This window comes from Scyliorhinus torazame, chromosome 2, assembly GCF_047496885.1.
Source record: "Scyliorhinus torazame isolate Kashiwa2021f chromosome 2, sScyTor2.1, whole genome shotgun sequence".
Taxonomy (NCBI): Eukaryota; Metazoa; Chordata; class Chondrichthyes; order Carcharhiniformes; family Scyliorhinidae; genus Scyliorhinus; species Scyliorhinus torazame.
The window spans coordinates 386040792-386060279 of NC_092708.1; the positions used below are offsets into that span (position 1 = coordinate 386040792).

The window sequence follows — 19488 nt, forward strand, 5'->3', positions numbered from 1 at the left end:
ACTGAGGCGCTCATAGGGGCAGGAGGCCTTCACCAGGTATGCTTTATCTGGCTGGTAGAAGTGCGGCTTGCACTCTGCGCAGATTTGGCAGTTTCAGGTGACGGTCCTGACCTCCTCTATGGAGTAGGTCAGGTTGTGGGTTTTGATGAAGTAGGAAAATTTCGGGACTCACCCTCGAGTAGAGGATCTGTAACTTTTGGTCCTCCGTGGGTGGGTCTGTGGACGTCCTGATGTAGTTCTGGAAGCAAGCCGGCCAGTGATCAAAGGTGGCCAAAGCGTTTGCCGCGTGGGGGTTCAGTTGCAGGCGGTCCGGCTCGTTGAGGAGCTCCATCTTTCAATATCTTGTCTAATAAATTGATGCACGATCAATTATTGCGAAAGCGAGATTAGAGAATAATCAAAGGCTTTATTAGACAAGATGTGTTCCCCAGCAGCTCAGAACAGAAAATGGCTGCAGCCGGGGGTGAACACCTCTTTATACCGTCCACTGGGCGGAGCCAGCAGACAGGGATTTACCCACGTATCTCTAATACAGTAGTACCTCCAACACAGGTACCGTAATACGTATAATATGGTCTACCACAAAAAGTTTATTATATTTTCTAAAAGAACTGAAAGCTTTCACAAATGTGTGTGTAAATCTACTCCTGCCCCCACAAGTGACTGTTCTGTGGAAAAGGTACCAGATCTGGTTCCCAATCTCTGCAGAGTCAGTTGACTCCAAGGCAAGTAGACGGAGGTGTAACCTTAATGTCCCTAGATTAGTTTTGTGATTGGATAGTTTACGAGTCATGCGTGTGAAGAGGAGCGACTTGATAAATTACCTCTACCCATATTCAACAGCAGAGGCAGGAAAGAAGAAAAAGGATTTAGTTACTGGGTATTTTTGCAAGCTACAAATCTGATCCCATACAATTGTATGTCAGTAGTGAGTGATCAGCTTGTATGGCCAAAGATGGCTTTCTATGATTGTTGTTGAAAAGCAACTCCCAAAAATAAGCGCACTGAATGATCCCAGTTCCCAAACCCAACATTATTGTGTCTCTGAAAGCTCCCACAGCCGCCTTTCTCTTCAATCTCATAAATGTGGCAAAATTCATCTTCCAGGCAAAAAGAACACACTGTGAAAGTAGTCAGGACTGGAATTTGAACCGGAGTATTTCCAGGTTTATTAATGTGCGATAATTAAAATCCCCTCCATGGGGAATGTACTTTGCAACGAGGACCCCAGTGAAATAGTTTAGGGAATCAAACTAATTTAGAAACTGAACTGAATCTATATAATGGTCGTGAATAAAGTCACAAGGGAGGAGGTTGGTAGCAGGAGTGAAAATTGTCACACTGGGTGTTGCAGAGTGCCTGTGGTTAAACCAAGTTAGATTATTTGAGCAGAATAGGATTTAAATCTTTGCAATATCTAACATAAGACCATAAGACATAGGAGCAGAAGTAGGCCATTCAGCCCATCGTGTCTGCTGCACCCATTCAATGTGATCATGAATGATTTATTACTGTCATGTGAGTGTTCCTTGAAGAAACATCTGGGGCGGGATTCTCCCAGCCCTGGGCCGGGCCTGAGAATCCCCGTGATCGGGCCATGCCGCCCCGAGATCCTCCGCAGAGTGGAGAATCAGCGCCATTATGGTTGGTGCAGCGCTGGTCGCGGGCCACTCTACGCGGCCGGCCGATTCTCCGGCCCTGATGGGCCGAGCTGCCGCAGTTAAAACGCTGAGTCCTGCCGGCGCCGTCTTCACCTGCTTGCAGCCAGCGGGAACTCTGTGTGCAAGAGTGGGGTGACAGCCTGTGGGGGAGGGGCCTCCGGTGTGGCCTGGCCCGCGATCGGGGCCCACAGATCGGCGGGCTGGCCTCGGTGGCTGGGGGCCTCCTTTCCTACGCGCCAGCCCCTGTAACCCAGCGCCAGGCTGCGTCAGGGCTGGCGCATTGAAGGAGGCCACCGCGCATGTGCGCGTTGGCGCCAACACCACTGCGCATGCGCGGATCCCGCAGCGTACTTTGCGCTGGGATCGGCAGCTGGAGCGGCGTGAACCGCTGCAGCGCCATGCTGGCCCCATTAGATGTGGGAGTGGCCTGTTCACGCCGTCGTAAAACGCGACGGCGTTTAAGACAGCATGGACACTATGCCGCGGGAAGGGAGAATCCCGCCCTCTGTCTTACCACATGACCTGTAGCACAGCTGCAGTAATGTCATTTGTGGGTGGAGCTGGGCTGTGGCTGTCAGGTGAGAGGGGTTTAGTGTTTTGGGTTTCAGTTTCGGTTTGTTGCTTTGGACTGCAGAAGAGAAGCACTGTTTCCCTGTATGCATTTTAAAGCTGTTCCAGAGAACTGGAAGCACATTGGGTGTGGCAAACAGGATATATATTAATGACTTAAACTTGGATATACGGGGCACAATTTCAAAATTTACAGATAACGCAATACTTGGAAACATTGCGAAGTGAGAATTCTAGACTTCAAGAGGACATAGACAGGCTAGTGGACAGGCGGTGGTTAGCACTGTTGCTTCACCGCTCCAGACACCCGGGTTCAATTACGACCTTGGGTGACTGTGGAGTTTGCATTCTCCCAGTGTCCGGATGCTCCGGTTTCCTCCCACAGTCCCAAGATGTGCAGGTTAGGCAGATTGGCCATGGTAAAATTGTCCTTCAGTGTCCAAAAGGTTCGGCGAGGTTACGGGGATAGGACGGGGTCATGGGTGGAGTGCTCTTTGGGGGAGGGGGGGGGGGTGCTGGGGCAGACTCGATGGGCTGAACGGCCTCCTTCTGCACTGGAGGGATTCTATGAGTGGACAGCCATCCAGAGAAGTGTGAAGTAAAAAGCAAGACATGCATTGCGACCACTAATCTCAAAGCATTTTAGAACCAATGAAGTACCTTTTGAAGTGTATTTACTGCTGTAATGTAAGAAACAGTCTCCAAAAATTTTCAGCTGCTTCATCAATGACCTCCCTTCAATAAGGTCAGAAGTGGGGATGTTTACAGATGACTGCACAATGTTCAACACCATTCGCAACTCCTCAGATAATGAAGCAGTTCATGCCCAAATGCATCAAGACCTGGACAATATCCAGGCTTGGACTGACAAGTGGCAAGTAACATTCGCGCCACACAAGTGCCAGGCAATGACCATCTCCTACAAGAGAGGATCTAACCATAGTCCCTTGACATTCAATGGTATTACCATCGCTGAATTCCCCACAATCAACATCCTGCGGGTTACCATTGATCAGAAACTGAACTAACAACATTAATACTGTGGCTACCAGGACATGCCAAAGGCTAGGAATCCTACGGCGAGTAACTCACCTTCTGACTCCCCCAAAGCCCGCTCACCATCTACAAGGCACAAGTCAGGAGTGTAATGGAATACTCTCCACTTGCCTGGATGAGTACAGCACCAACAACACCATCCAGGACAAAGCAGCCCACTTTATTGCTCCCCCCTTCCAAACATTCAAACCCTCCACCACCAATGAATAGTAGCAGCCGTGTGTACCATCTACAAGATGCACTCCAAGGTTCCTTCGACAACACCTTTCAAACCGTCAAACACTACCATCTAAAAAGACAAGAGCAGCAGATACCTGGGAACCCCACCACCTGGAGGTTCCCCTCTAAGTCACTCACCATCCTGACTTGGAAATATATCGCCACTCATTCATTGTCACTGGGTCAACGTCTTGGAACTCCCCCCTCCTAACAGCACAGTGGGTGTACCTACACCTTAAGGACTGCAGCAGTTCAAAAAGGTAATGCACTACCACCTTCTGAAGGGCAACTAGGGATGGGCAATCAATGCTGGCCTAACCAGCCACATCCCGTAAATTAATTTTTAAAAATTGCACTCAGCAACGTCCAACAAATAGCAATGCCATCGCCACCAGCGAATGTTTTTTTTGGTGCACTGCGGATGACTCCTCTTCCAAAGAATGTCTCGTGAATTTTCGTATCCACCCGAACAGGCAGAAGGGGTCTCGGTTTGACATCTCAACCTAAAGTACTTCCTTAATAGCGCAGCAGAACGTCAGCCCTCGAATGGGACTTGAAACCAGAATCTTGTGATTCAGAGACAAGACCACGGACCAAGCGCTGGAAAAGGGGATTAGAATAGACAGCTACTTGATGGCCGGCACAGATACGATGGGCTGACGGGCCTTATTCTGTGCTGCAAAATTCCATATCAAATGAGCCCACAGCTGACACTGAAGTGATAAATATAAACGAGTGTGTCATTCTAAAGGTACCTGGGGGTTTACGTGCACAATTAATTGAGGCGGCAGATTGAAAAAAATGATTAAAAAGGCATATGGAGTCCTGGGCCTTATAATTAGAGGCATAGAATACAGGTCAGGAAGCTGTGATAAACCTTTATAAAACGCTGATTTGGCTTCAATGCGACATTGTATGTTAAGAATTAAAGCTTTAGAAATGAAATGAAAATCGCTTGTCACAAGTAGGCTTTAAATGAAGTTACTGCTCGGGGAGGCTGGAACGGGAATTGAACCGTGCTGCTGGGCTGCCTTTGTCTGCTTTAAAAGCCAGCTCTTTAGCTCTGTGCTAAACCAGCCCCTGGAGAGGGTGCAAAAATAATCTACAGAATGGTTCCAGGGACAAAGTCATCAGTTACGTGGACAGATTGGAGTAGAAGCTAGAGTTGTTCTCCAGACGGTTGAGGGGAGGTTTGATTGAGGTGTTCAAAATCACAAGGGGTCTAGGTAGTAGAGAGAAATTTCTTCTTGAAGCATTGAGAATCAGGGGACACAACTTGTCAAAAGAATAAAAAAACAGTAGTGAGGTCTTTTCAGCATACGATCTGGAATACACGGCCGTAAAGGTGGCCTTTCAAAAGGGAATTGGATAAGCATGGAAGGGGAAATAAAATTCAGGTGTCGGGGCAGCATGGCGGCGCAGTGGTTAGCACTGCTGTCTCACCACGCCGAGGACCCGGGTTCGATCCCAGCCCGGGTCACTGTCTCTCAATGTCATTCTCTCAGTGTCGCACCCCCACCACCCAAAGATGTGCAGGTAGGTGGATTGGCCACGGTAAATTGCCCCTAATTGGGAAAGATAATAATTGGGTACTCTAATTTATTTAAAAAAAGAATAATGGTATAATTCAGAAGCAGTGTTTCTCTGCATGACGCATTAAATCCCAGGTTTTAGTTTAGCCTGAAACCTCCCAACACAACCTGAACTAAATTCAATGTTCAATTTTTGTCACAAAGTAGCTTTCAAAGCAAAGTTCTCCAATGCATAGTTATTTTAGACTTTCAATGGGCCAATGTTTCATTTGGTCTACACTGATAAACCAGAGCATGATTGTTTTTTAACATACATAACCAGCTGTGATCATGGATGTTACTTTTAACATACTTTTAGGATTATGGTGGTATTTTGTAAAGAAAGATGTGTATGTTCCATGATTAATTAAAGTGGGGAAGGCTGTGAGAAAGGAGATAAAAGGGCCAAGGTGCTAGGTTCATGCATGAGAGGTTATGGCGAGTTGCATTTACAAGTATACAGGTTGAATTTAAAATTCGCATGACAAGGTAAATAGGGTTTAGCATTTTGGTTATCAAATTTCAATGGGGTGTTTCGAAGTGACAAGCAACTTTGCTGGAGTTTAAAAGAATGAGATGGGATCTGATCGAGGTAAACAAAATACTAAGAGGAATTGATAAAGTAAACATAGACCAAATGTTCCCCTTTGTGGGGCAATCTAGAACGAGAGGTCACAGATATCGGTTGAGAGGCGGTAGATTTGTAACCGAGATGAGGAGGAACTACTTCTGGCAGGTGATGAATTTGTGGAACTCGCTGCCCTATAGTGCGGTGAAGTCTGAATCATTAAATGGTTTCAAGAAGGTGATAGATATATTTCTGATTTTAAAAATGGGTTAAAGGAATATGGAAAACAGGCACGGAGATGGATTTGAGACCAGGAAGAGATCAGCCATGATCTGATTGAATGGCGGAGCAGGCTCGAAGGGCTGATTTGTCTACTTCTATGCCTAATTCCTGTTCTACAACTTTAAACAGAGGAAGATATATTAAATTTTATAGACCAAAAGTAGGGATAAAATAGCAAAACGTGCAAGATTCTAATACTTGGAAAAGTGGAGTTCAGAGAGGTGTTTGAGGACATCTGGAATCTGAGATGAAAGGAAAAAAGATATTTAAGGAAAAATGTTTTGAGTTTGGTGTCTATGTAGGTAAATGCCCTAAGACTCAAATCTATGTGGGGACAAAGTGTGAAATTTTTGAATTGGAAGCAGCCATAGTTTCAAGTCAGAAGTCTTTGTTTTTCAGAAAGTAATTCGTTTCTGAACCTTTTATTTGGATTTTCAGATGAGTAGAATTGTTTTGAGGGGTCGGGTGGCATATCTTTATTAAAGTGAAAGCAACCAAAATTATTTTCTTTCGATATTACAAGCTTTTACAGTTAATATCTAAGAGTTGTTGCCAAGAAGTTAGTTTACTTGTGTGTTTGGCCAAGTGGGTTTTTTGGGGGGTTGTTCTGTAAGACTGTTTTAACTGTGTAACTTTAATCTTATGTGCTTAAGTTTTCTTCTTGTTAATAAATCATTTATTTTTTAAATCCTAATGGTGTTATTGGAATTCTTTGCTTTTAGGGTCAGTAGTTCTTCCTCCTCATTTTCAAAATACAACTTATTCAAATACAAAAAAAAGATTACTTTTCAGAAAGACAGGTTTCCTGGAATCTGGCTTGTTCATGAAATACACATCTGCTGTGGTCACAACACCAGCTGAGTGTGGAAGTTTGATATAATTCATTTTCACGGAAGTTGAGATTATATACGCCTTTTTCTCCAGTTGGAAAATTTGCTGGAGACAGAAGCAGAATTTAGAAACAGCAAAGAACGATAAGGTAAAACAAGTGCCTTCCTTTTTTTTCCAGATATCAGCCTCACCTACCCATCTTCACGCTATGTTCATTAATTTTCTCCTATGGATCTAATAATCCTTTGGCAATGTGTTTCACTTTCTCCTTATGGATCCAATAATCCTTTGGCAATGTGTTTCACTACCTGTTGACTGAAAAAGCTTCACCCAACCTCACTGCTAGCAATCTCTGTTTTTGTGTTATTTGAAGACTCCACCAGGGAACAATTTGGCAAAATCATTGCATTAAATACAATCCTTCAGCCATCTCAGAGTTGGCATCTTGGTTAGCCACCAATATGTAGGATTAATAAAATATAGAGAGAGTAATTTTGGTAACATTTTCTCAATGAAAGTTGAAATACTCTATTGCAAAGCATTACAAATAGTGAACTTTTAATTTTTGTACAATGAATTGTCCAATTTGAGCGATTCACAATATATTTGAAATGAAAAATATAAATTATAACAAAGCATTCATTCTCACTCAGTTTAAAATGTTGAAGCTGGGGTTAATTATATACATATATACACACACCCACCCACCCAACATCAATCTGAATTGAAACCTACAATGACCAGAGTCAAACAAGAGCCACATCTTGTGTTTGCAACTCATTTTCCCAGGCAAAATTACATGAAATCTAGTAAATTAAAGCAATGAACACAAACTTTAAGGGCGTTTTTAATTAAATTTTTTGCAAAGGCAAAATACTTTTAAGTAACTTAAAATAGATCTTAGTACAACAAAATACTAAGTTCTCTAATTGTCTTACAAGCAGGGCCTTAAACGAAGATGACTATTTTATTAAGAACCTTGATTTAAATGGTACAAGATGAATTATACAAACATAATAAATAGATTTCCCTCTTACACGTATGTACAACACCAGGTGACTAAGTAGCTGCGGGTAGTAGTAAACAGATCAGCTAATGAAAATTGATTTTATTTTTCCCCTTCCAAATTGCCATGTGGCTTCTGTTTAATTTTTAAAAAGCAAAACTTGTAAGTTGGCTTTGTATTTTTCTTTTAAAAGGCGCTCAATTTCTTTCCTCAAATTTCACCGCTCCATGTGCAAACTTTGCCATTTCTGTCCCCTCATATTCAAGAATCATTTCAGTAATCGCATAATACTGTCTCCATTGAAAACACAGCTAAAAGTGATGTCACTCTCGTCATTTTAAAAAGGCAAATTCCCTCAACTTGTTGTTTTAAATTCCAAAGTCTTTCACAAGATTAGAAAATCATTACATTAAATCGATGGGGATAAGAAAATAAAATAAAACAAAACAGGCATGATGATTTCTATCAAAACCTAATATAATGGTCTGTTACAGTCAAAAGTAAAAATCGTCAATTAAAATTAAACTGAGCACTGATCTACAGTATAGTGTGATGTGCCACATTGGTGAAACGGAGAAAAATTAAAACTATGAAACATGTCTGCAAAAGGAACACTTGATAACAGCACTATATATAAGAGCACAGTTTGGTATGTTCAGCCTCTGGGATCTGGCCGATTTTCAAAATTATCACACGTATGGTGTGAAGACAATAGTTTTGAAGTCCGTCTCAACTATATTGCATACCGTAATAAAATCACAGCGTAAAAAACGTAAACTGAATACGTATCTAGGTTATCAAACCGAATGCAATTCAAAGTCATCTATCAACTTTGTTGTATTTTAATTTTAAAATATATCAGCCATTGTTACACCCGAAGAATGTGTTGGTCCTGGGTCAGGAAGTTATTCAATCACTACACGAATGTGAAGGAACTTGAATTTACCAGGTCTTTCATCCCCAGCTATAAACCTCCCCCTAAAAAAGAACCTTTTTTAAAAAAACTTTGAATTATTTCAGTTTCTTTGCAGTTCAAATTACAGCACTTAGCACAAAGCACAGTGACTGGGTCCTCTAAACGCTTTTTCCTCGGAAGAGTCTTGCTTGATGGTTTGTAAACCCGCTAGCTCTGTAGATGGAAATTCATCAATCAGCAAGCAGTGACTGTATTATGGTATGACTGATAGTTAAGCATATTGTTTTCTTTTTCTCTCTGTAAAATGTTAGCCATTTCAGTGGCAAGGCTTTTCCCCACGTAACGTAGTGTTGTACAACTCAGTAGCTTGGGTTCCAGTAGTTCTGTATTCTTTTCACTTGCAGGCTTCGTGCTTCAGTTTGAGCGCACATTAGTCCAGTCCGATGAGCCTGTCCTTTCTCCAAAGGATCTCAATTCTTACCACTCTGCATCTCCGATGGCTTTGGAAAACACATAATCTCTCCCATTCAGGTTCATGATCCCATCCTTCAGGTGGAACTTCCACTTATTCTTACTCCGGTGGATCTAAACATACAACAAACACCATTAAGGCAGACGAACAGTGCTACAAAGGTAATATATACAGCTGCTTTGTTCTTCCAATTGTCTCACCTTCTAAAAGTGCTGACTCCTGCTGGCAGAGAAATAACAACTCCCTTCCTGCAGCTCCTACTACTGACAAAAGTCTAGAAAAACAATGCTGCATGATCATCTCCAAGTTACACATATCTGACCTGGGACATACACTGCCTGTTGGGTCAACATTCTGGAACTTCCAACTCAGCATCATTGTTAAAGCATCGCGACCAGCCACAGCACAACCATCACCAGGACTGACGCTGTTCAATGAGAAAGTTCACTCCTGCCTTCTCAAAGCAACTAAGAATAGACAATAAATGTGCTTCGCCAGCATCATCTACATTTTGAATTCAGTTGCAAAGGGCACTGACTGCCCTCAAAATTCTCCCCATTTTCCCCTTTCAGTATATGCTCATTTGATTTGTTATATGGCAGCAAAGTTCTGACATTGGAAGGCTGAGATCAATGATTTCTGCTTCTCCTGGACTTTTCCATATCCCCGTGTATGAACTTCATCATTGAATGTCAGGGAGCTATTCACCTATGGTTGGAATCACATCCAGGACTGCTCCCGACATCAGTTTGAGATTTTCACAAGCAGCTGGAAAGTCAACAAGAGCAATAACTGTTACCTATTTATCCACTTGTTAACAAAAGGTCCCAGTGCACCATCAAACCGTCTCTCTGGCTAATACCAGCGAACTCAACAGAGACCAGAAATCAAATTTGGTCCATCCTTATCTATAGCTCACTACACCTTGTGTTGGAGCTAGAGGAAAGAGAACATGATATATGTGGATGCTAGGTAAGTTAGAGCAGTCACATCCAACCCCAATCCCACAACCCAGGCCCCAAAGCCTCTGTATCCAGCCCACAGACTCACTTTCATATCACGGATTCAATGAAGGCTCTGCTTGTGCAATTAAAAAGTGATACTCCGCCATGTTTGAGGCTGATAGGCAGGCTGGCCAGCTTCTCAATGGCAAATTCAGGAGGAGAGTCTGTCTCTGATTGGATGAGCAGTGAGTATTTTGAAGGCATTTGGCTGCTCCTTTGTTTTCAGAGCACATGATCACTCACCCTCTCTGGGCCTAGCTGGCCGCCACCGGGCCTAGCCGGCCTCTAGCCGCTCCCGGGCCTAGCCGGCCTCTAGCCGCTCCCAAGCCTAGCCGGCCTCTAGCCGCTCCCGAGCCTAGCTGGCCTCTAGCCGCTCCCGAGCCTAGCTGGCCTCTAGCCGCTCCCGAGCCTAGCCGGCCTCTAGCCGCTCCCGAGCCTAGCCGGCCTCGAGCCGCTCCCGGGCCTAGCCGGCCTCTGAACAAGCTATTGCCAACAAGAAAGAATCTAACCATTTCTCCTGGACATTCAATAGCATGACCATAACTAAATTGCCCACCATCAACACAGTCGGCCAGTCTGCAGCAAGTGACTCACCTCCAGACTGCCCAACGTCTATCCACAGTCTACATGTCAGAAGTGTGATGGAATACTCCACTTGCCTGGGTGAGCTCCAACAGCATTAAAAAATACACACTCCAAGACAAAACTGCGTGCTTGATTGGACACCATCCATCATGTAAAACTGTTACTCTCTTCAGCACACAGTGACAGCAGCGTGCACCACCTATAAACTACAGCAATTCACCAAATGCTCCTTTGACAGTACCTTCCAAACCCGTGATGTCTACCATCTAGACAAGGGCAGTAGAAACAAGGGAACATCACCCCCTGCAAATCCCCCCTCCAATCATACACAAGGTGGTTTGGAACTACATCACGGTTCCTTCACTTTTGAGTCAAAATCCTACAACCCCGTCCCTAACAGCACCAACGGACTGCAGTGATTGAAGGCAGCAGCTCACCATCCACGGGGCGGCACGGTAGCACACTGGTTAGCACTGTTACTTCACAGCGCCAGGGACCCAAGTTTGATTCCCGGCTTGGGTCACTGTCTGTGCGGAGTCTGCACATTCTCCCTGTGTCTGTGTGGGTTTCCTCCGGGCGCTCCGGTTTCCTCCCACAGTCCCAAAAAACGTGCTTAAGTGAATTGGACATTCTGAATTCTCCCTCAGTGTACTCGAACAGCCGCCGGAGTGTGGCGACTGGGGGATTTTCACAGTAACTTGGGGAAATTAAGAATAAGCAATGCCCTCGCTAGCAACACTTACATCCCCAAAATGAATTTTTTAAACTCCATACTATTACTGACGGACTAAATGATGGACATTTACTCACGACTTTTAAACTTTCTAAGTTTAAAAAAAAGAAATATTAGATGTTAAGAAGGAATCCACTGCTTTATAGATCAAGTATGAATTGGAGTGTTGTACTACTACAGGGCGGCGAATGTGGAGAAGGTGCGGAGCTGGGTCAGAGGGTTTGATTCTCAGTGGGTCAGAATGGAGGAGAGTTTGTGCAGGGGGTTGGGGCTGAAGGCACTTGCAACAGCACCGCTCCCGATAGCTCCGGGGAAATATTCAGGGAGTCCGGTAATAATAGCTTCATTGAAAATCTGGAGGCAGTTTCGCCAACACTTCAGGTTGGATTTAGGGTCAAGGGAAATGGTGATTCGGGGGAACCACAGATTTGAGCCAGGGAGGTGGGATGGAAGTTTTCGGAAATGGGAAGAGAAGGGGATTAAGACGCTAAAGGATTTGTTTCTTCGGGGTCGGTTTGCAGGATTGAGGGAGCTGGAAGTGAAGTATGGGCTAGAGCAGGGAGAAGTGTTTAGGTAACTTCCGGGTGCGGCGATGACCAGCTGAGTCGCACGTTTCGGCAGCTCCCTGTGAAACGGACTTTTGGGCTCTTGATAGGAGCCCCAACGGCAATTTTAACGGCTGAAAACACCGTGCGGTAAACCAGAAGGGTGTTCCCCCTGGACACGGATGGAAAAAGGAGAGGAAAGTGGCCGGATTGCAGCGGATCCTTTGGAACAACGGCAAGGAAGGCAAGCAGAAACCAAGATGGCGTCGGAAGGTGGCAGTTTCATATGGGGCCCTGAACAACAAGAGTTTTTGAAACGCTGCGTGGAGGAGATAAAAAAGGAAATGAAGAAAGAGTTGTTGGCCCCGATATTACAGGCGATTGAAGGGCTGAAAGAGGAACAAAAGACCCAGGAGCAGGAGCTTCGGGTCGTGAAGGCGAAAGCAGCTGAGAATGAAAACGATATACAGGGCCTGGTGGTGAAGTCGGAGATACAGGAGGCACACCAGAAACGATCTGTGGAGAGGTTGGAGGCACTGGAAAATAACGCAAGGAGGAACAACTTGAGGATTCTTGGCCTTCCTGAAGGTGTGGAGGGGGCGGACGTCGGGGCATATGTGAGCACGATGCTGCACTCGTTAATGGGAGTGGAGGCCCCGACGGGTCCGTTGGAGGTGGAGGGAGCATACCGAGTTATGGTGCGAGGACCGAGAGCAGGAGAAGCTCCCAGAGCCATAGTGGTGAGATTTCTCCGTTTTAAGGATAGAGAAATGGTCCTTAGATGGGCGAAGAAAACTCGGTGTAGTAAATGGGAGAACGCGGTGATCCGCGTCTATCAAGATTGGAGTGCGGAGGTGGCGAGAAGGAGGGCGAGCTTTAATCGGGCCAAAGCGGTACTTCACAAAAAAAAGATAAAGTTTGGAATGCTGCAACCGGCAAGACTGTGGGTCACATATCAAGGGAGGCACCACTACTTTGAGACGGCGGATGAAGCGTGGACTTTTATTGTAGAAGAAAAATTGGAATGATTGGACTACGAAAATGAACGTTTGGACAAAGTGGTGGGACGAGTGGGGGGGGGGGGGGCGAAGAGGGATTGTATTGTATGATTAATCCTGCGGTATGGTAACTTTTCTTTCTCCCACAGGTGGTGATGGGGGGAGGTGGGGAGGGAGAGGAGATGGGGCGTTGGCCATGGGAGGCGGGGCCGAGGGAGAGGCGCGGGCTTGGTTCCCGCGCTATGATAATTATGGCGGGAATAGAGAAGCAGGAAGGAGGGGGCACCGCACGGGGCGAGCCGTGATCACGGGGGGAAGCCGAGGTCAGCCAGAGTTTGCTGACTTCTGGGAGCAACATGGGGGGAGTAATTACGCTAGCGGGGGGTCTAGCGGGGGGGGGGGGGGGGGGGAGGGGGGAATTACTGGGTTGCTGCTGCTGGGGAAAGGGGGGAGTGGGTGCGGGAAAGGATGGGCGGGGGGGCACCGTCTGGGAGAAATACAGCCGCGTGGGAACTGGGCGAGAAGCTGGAAAAAGATGATGGCTAACCGGCAAGGGGGGGGGGGGGGGAAGCCCCCCAACTCGGCTGATCACGTGGAACGTGAGGGGGCTTAACGGGCCGATAAAGAGGGCACGAGTACTCGCACACCTTAAGAAACTTAAAGCAGATGTGGTCATGTTACAGGAAACGCACCTGAAACTGATAGATCAGGTTAGGTTGCGCAAAGGATGGGTAGGGCAGGTGTTCCATTCGGGGCTGGATGCGAAAAACAGGGGGGTGGCTATATTAGTGGGGAAGCGGGTAATGTTCGAGGCAAAGACTATAGTGGCGGATAACGGGGGCAGATACGTGATGGTGAGTGGCAAATTACAGGGAGAGATGGTGGTGTTGGTAAACGTGTATGCCCCGAATTGGGACGATGCCAATTTTATGAGGCGAATGCTAGGACGCATCCCAGACCTAGAGACCAGAAAGCTGATAATGGGGGGAGACTTTAACACGGTGTTGGAACCAAGGCTGGATAGGTCGAAGTCCAGGACTGGTAGGAGGCCGGCAGCAGCCAAGGTGCTTAAGGATTTTATGGAGCAGATGGGAGGGGTGGACCCGTGGAGATTCAGTAGACCTAGGAGTAAGGAGTTCTCGTTTTTCTCCTATGTCCATAAAGTCTATTCACGCATAGACTTTTTTGTGTTGGGTAGGGCATTGATCCCGAGGGTGAGGGGAACGGAATATACGGCTATAGCCATTTCGGATCATGCCCCACACTGGGTAGACTTGGAGATAGGGGAGGAAACAAGAGGGCGTCCACCCTGGAGAATGGATATGGGACTAATGGCGGATGAGGGGGTGTGCTTAAGGGTGAGGGGATGCATTGAAAAGTACTTGGAACTCAATGACAATGGGGAGGTTCAGGTGGGAGTGGTCTGGGAGGCGTTGAAGGCGGTGGTTAGGGGGGAGCTGATATCAATAAGGACACATAAAGGGAAGCAGGAGAGTAAGGAACGGGAGCGGTTGTTGCAAGAACTTTTGAGGGTGGACAGACAGTATGCGGAAGCACCGGAGGAGGGACTGTATAGGGAAAGGCAAAGGCTGCATGTGGAATTTGACTTGCTGACCACAGGCACTGCAGAGGCACAATGGAGGAAGGCGCAGGGTGTACAGTATGAATATGGAGAGAAGGCGAGCAGATTGCTGGCACACCAATTGAGGAAAAGGGGAGCAGCGAGGGAAATAGGGGGGGTGAGAGACGAAGATGGAGAGACGGAGCGGGGAGCGGAGAGAGTGAATGAAGTGTTCAAGACATTTTATAAAAAATTGTATGAAGCTCAACCCCCGGATGGGAGGGAGAGAATGATGGAGTTTTTGGATCGGCTGGAAATTCCCAAGGTGGAAGAGCAGGAAAGGATGGGATTGGGAGCACAGATCACGGTAGAAGAAGTGGTGAAAGGAATTAGGAACATGCAGACGGGAAAGGCCCCGGGACCGGACGGATTCCCAGTTGAATTTTACAGAAAATATTTGGACTTGCTCGCCCCGCTACTGACGAGGACCTTCAACGAGGCAAAGGGGACAACTGCCCCCGACTATGTCAGAAGCAACGATATCGCTTCTTTTAAAGAAGGAAAAGGATCCGCTACAATGCGGGTCCTACAGACCAATCTCCCTCCTCAATGTAGATGCCAAGGTCTTGGCCAAGGTAATGGCAATGAGAATAGAGGAATGTGTCCCGGGGGTGGTTCATGAAGACCAAACTGGGTTTGTGAAGGGGAGACAGCTGAACACGAACATACGGAGGTTGTTAGGCGTAATGATGATGGCCCCACCAGAGGGTGAAACGGAGATAGTAGTGGCGATGGATGCCGAGAAAGCATTTGATAGAGTGGAGTGGGATTATCTGTGGGAGGTGTTGAGGAGATTTGGGTTCGGAGAGGGGTATGTTAGATGGGTGCAGCTGTTGTATAGGGCCCCAGTGGCGAGTGTGGTCACGAATGGACGGGGATCGGCATATTTTCGGCTCCACAGAGGGACAAGGCAGGGATGTCCTCTGTCCCCATTACTGTTTGCACTGGCGATTGAGCCCCTGGCGATAGCGCTGAGAGGTTCCAAGGGATGGAGGGGAATACTTAGGGGAGGAGAAGAACACCGGGTATCTTTATATGCGGATGATCTGCTACTATATGTGGCGGATCCAGCGGAGGGGATGCCAGAAATAATGCGGATACTTGGGGAGTTTGGGGATTTTTCAGGGTATAAATTGAACATGGGAAAGAGTGAGCTGTTTGTGGTGCATCCAGGGGAGCAGAGTAGAGAAATAGAAGACCTACCGTTGAGGAAGGTAACAAGAGACTTTCGTTACCTGGGGATCCAGATAGCTAAGAATTGGGGCACATTGCACAGGCTAAATTTGACGCGGTTGGTGGAACAGATGGAGGAAGATTTCAAGAGATGGGACATGGTAGCATTGTCAATGGCAGGGAGGGTGCAGGCAGTTAAGATGGTGGTCCTCCCGAGATTCCTTTTTGTGTTTCAGTGTCTCCCGGTGGTGATCACGAAGGCTTTTTTCAAAAGGATAGAAAAGTATTATGGGTTTTGTTTGGGCCGGGAAGACTCCGAGAGTGAGGAAGGGATTCTTACAGCGTAGTAGGGATAGGGGGGGGCTGGCACTACCGAGCCTAAGTGAGTATTATTGGGCCGCTAATATTTCAATGGTGAGTAAGTGGATGGGAGAGGAGGAAGGAGCGGCGTGGAAGAGATTAGAGAGGGCGTCCTGTAGGGGGACCAGCCTGCAGGCTATGGTGACAGCCCCATTGCCGTTCTCACCAAGGAACTATACCACGAGTCCGGTGGTGGTAGCTACACTGAAGATTTGGGGACAGTGGAGACGACATAGGGGAAAGACCGGAGCACTGGGGGGGTCCCCGATAAGAAACAACCATAGGTTTGCCCCGGGGGGAATGGATGGGGGATATGGAATGTGGCAAAGAGCAGGTATAACGCAATTGAAAGATCTATTTGTGGATGGGAAGTTTGCGAGTCTGGGAGCGCTGACCGAGAAATATGGGTTGCCCCAAGGGAATGCATTCAGGTACATGCAATTGAGGGCTTTTGCGAGGCAGCAGGTGAGGGAATTCCCGCAGCTCCCGACACAAGAGGTGCAGGACAGAGTCATCTCAAAGAAATGGGTGGGGGACGGTAAGGTGTCGGATATATATAGGGAATTGAGAGACGAAGGGGAGACTATGATGGACGAACTAAAAGGGAAATGGGAAGAAGAGCTAGGGGAGGAGATTGAGGAGGGGATGTGGGCAGATGCCCTAAACAGGGTAAACTCGTCGTCCTCGTGCGCCAGGCTAAGCCTGATTCAGTTTAAGGTATTACACAGGGCACATATGACTGGAACACGGCTCAGTAAATTTTTTGGGGTGGAGGATAGGTGTGCGAGGTGCTCGAGAAGCCCAGCGAATCATACCCATATGTTTTGGTCATGCCCGGCACTACAGGGGTTTTGGATGGGGGTGACAAAGGTGCTTTCGAAAGTAGTAGGAGTCCGGGTCGAACCAAGCTGGGGGTTGGCTATATTTGGGGTTGCACAAGAGCCGGGAGTGCAGGAGGCGAAAGAGGCCGATGTTCTGGCCTTTGCGTCCCTAGTAGCCCGGCGCAGAATATTGCTAATGTGGAAAGAAGCCAAGCCCCCGGGGGTGGAGACCTGGATAAATGATATGGCGGGGTTCATAAAGTTAGAGCGGATTAAGTTCGTCCTAAGGGGGTCGGCTCAAGGGTTTACAAGGCGGTGGCAACCGTTCGTCGAATATCTTGCGGAAAGATAGATAGGGGAGAACAAAGAAGGCAGCAGCAGCAGCCCAGAACTTGGGGGGTGGGGGGTGGGGGGGGTGTGTGTGGCCTGAGACAAGGCAGTTGCCAATTAGGGCTAGTTTTTATTTTTGTTATTTAATATTTATTTATTTGTTGTTGTTTTCTTTTGTTCTTGTTTAAATAAAAAAGGTCATTATTATCTGTATTGTTATAATGTTGTGTAAAGGATGCACAATGTACTGTGTTGGTTGACCAAAAATTTTCAATAAAATATTATTTTAAAAAAAAAAAGAAGTGTTTAGGTACATGCAGGTTCGGGATTTTGCCAGGAAGGAGATACAGACCTTCCCAGAGGAACCGGCCTCCACATTGCTGGAGGAGGTGTTGACGACAAGGGGACTGGAGAAGGGGGCAGTGTCAGTGGTGTACGGAGCTATTTTGGAAGAGGATAAGTCACCACTGGAAGGGATCAAAGCAAAGTGGGAGGAAGAGCTGGGAGAGGTTATAGAGGAGGGGGTCTGGTGTGAGGTGCTCCGGAGATGAATGCCTCCACCTCATGTGCGAGGTTGGGGCTGATACAGCTGAAGGTGGTATATAGAGCGCACCTCACGAGGGTGAGGATGAGCCATTTTTTGAAGGAGTAGAGGATTTGTGTGAGCTTTGCCGGGGGTGGCGGGGGGGGGGGGGGGGGGGGGGGCGCTAATCACGTTCATATGTTTTGGTCCTGTCCAAAGGCTAGGGGAGTACTGGAAGGAGGTGTTTAGGGTAATCTCCAAGGTGGTGCGTGTGAAACTGGACCCGGGTCCCCAGGAGGCCATATTCGGGGTGTTGGACCAGCCAGGGTTGGAAACGGGTGCGGAGGCAGATATCATAGCCTTCGCCTCGTTGATCGCCCGAAGGCGGATCCTGCTGGGATGGAGAGCAGCCTCTCCACCCAGTGCCCAGGCATGGCGGGGGGACATGTTGGAATACTTGAACCTTGAGAAGGTTAAGTTCGAACTGAGGGGAAGCTCGGAGGGGTTCTACAAGCCATGGGCACTATTTATTATGCACTTTCAAGGACTGGATAACATTGAACATTAGTTGGGGGGGGGGGCTGTGTAGATTAAGGGTGACTCTGGGCAATCCCTGATTCCTTTTTGTCATTTGTTTATGTAAACATGCGGGCTGATGTTTGGGGGTTGGTGGGCGGATGGGATCGTTATTATGGGGATTGACATATCTTGCTGATTATTGTTTATTGTTGATGGGTGTAAATGCGGGAGAAAATTTGAAAAAGGAGGAGAAAAAAAGTATGAATTGGAGCTCAGTAGATTAAAATAGACTCAAAAATAAAATTTAAAATTTGTTTAGCTTTCAATGATTAGCTCAGTAGCTTCATGCCATGTGGCAGGAATCAAGAGGGCAAACTACAAATTATTTTCCAAAGAGAAGTTAAGAAAATTAGTACAATACAAAGATGATTAAGTACATGCCAAGATTTTGGACAGTCACGGAAGCTGCTGAAGAAGCCAACAAAAAGGATATTGTCTCCTTTTTCTTCAAATACCTAAAATAAATAAATGTGCCGAATGGAATGGCATGTCAAATCTCATGACTATTCATTCAGCATAACATCTGCCAAAATAAACCACAGGCCCTATTTTAGCCATACATACTTCAGAAAAATGTCCTTTGCTTTCTTCTTTCACTATATGTTGGTTTATCGTCAGGGTACAGTGATAATCTCAATGTAATAAAATCTGTGAAAAACAACTGCACAAATACATTTTTATTCCTTCCTGAGTTACAAAGCCAATGTGCAGAGAGGACAGGCCAAGCCTTAATCCATCCTTCGATTGCTCCAAAAACCAACTCAAATTGAATCTGAATCACAGGGCGGGATCCTCCGAGCCAGGCCAGAGAATCGCCGCAACTGCGCCACGCCGCCGGCACGCGATTCTCCGAGGAGCGGAGAATCAGCGCCATTTGCGCTGGCGCGTTTGGCGCGGCGCGTTTGCCGTCCACGACCGGGCCGCCGAATCTCCGCCCTTGATGGGCCGAGCGGCAACGGCAGAGTCCCACCGGCGCCGTCCACACCTGCTCGCAGCCGGCGGGAACTCTGAGCGCAGGGTCGGGGGGGCGGCCTGTTTGGAGCGGGGGGGGGGGGGGAAAGAGG

The 19488-nt window shown here is 46.9% G+C and overlaps 1 protein-coding gene across 3 annotated transcripts in view; it reads right to left on the reverse strand.

Moving 5' to 3' along the window:
- Positions 1-7294: 7294 nt before the first annotated feature.
- gtf2a1 (general transcription factor IIA, 1) overlaps positions 7295-19488 on the reverse strand; it is a 132618-nt gene continuing 120424 nt past the window's right edge. For all 3 annotated transcript variants that reach the window (XM_072493742.1, XM_072493750.1, XM_072493760.1), the window contains exon 10: positions 7295-9265. In XM_072493742.1, coding sequence (XP_072349843.1) covers positions 9158-9265 — 108 coding nt within the window. In that variant the 3' untranslated portion in view covers positions 7295-9157. The remainder of the gene's footprint in view (positions 9266-19488) is intronic.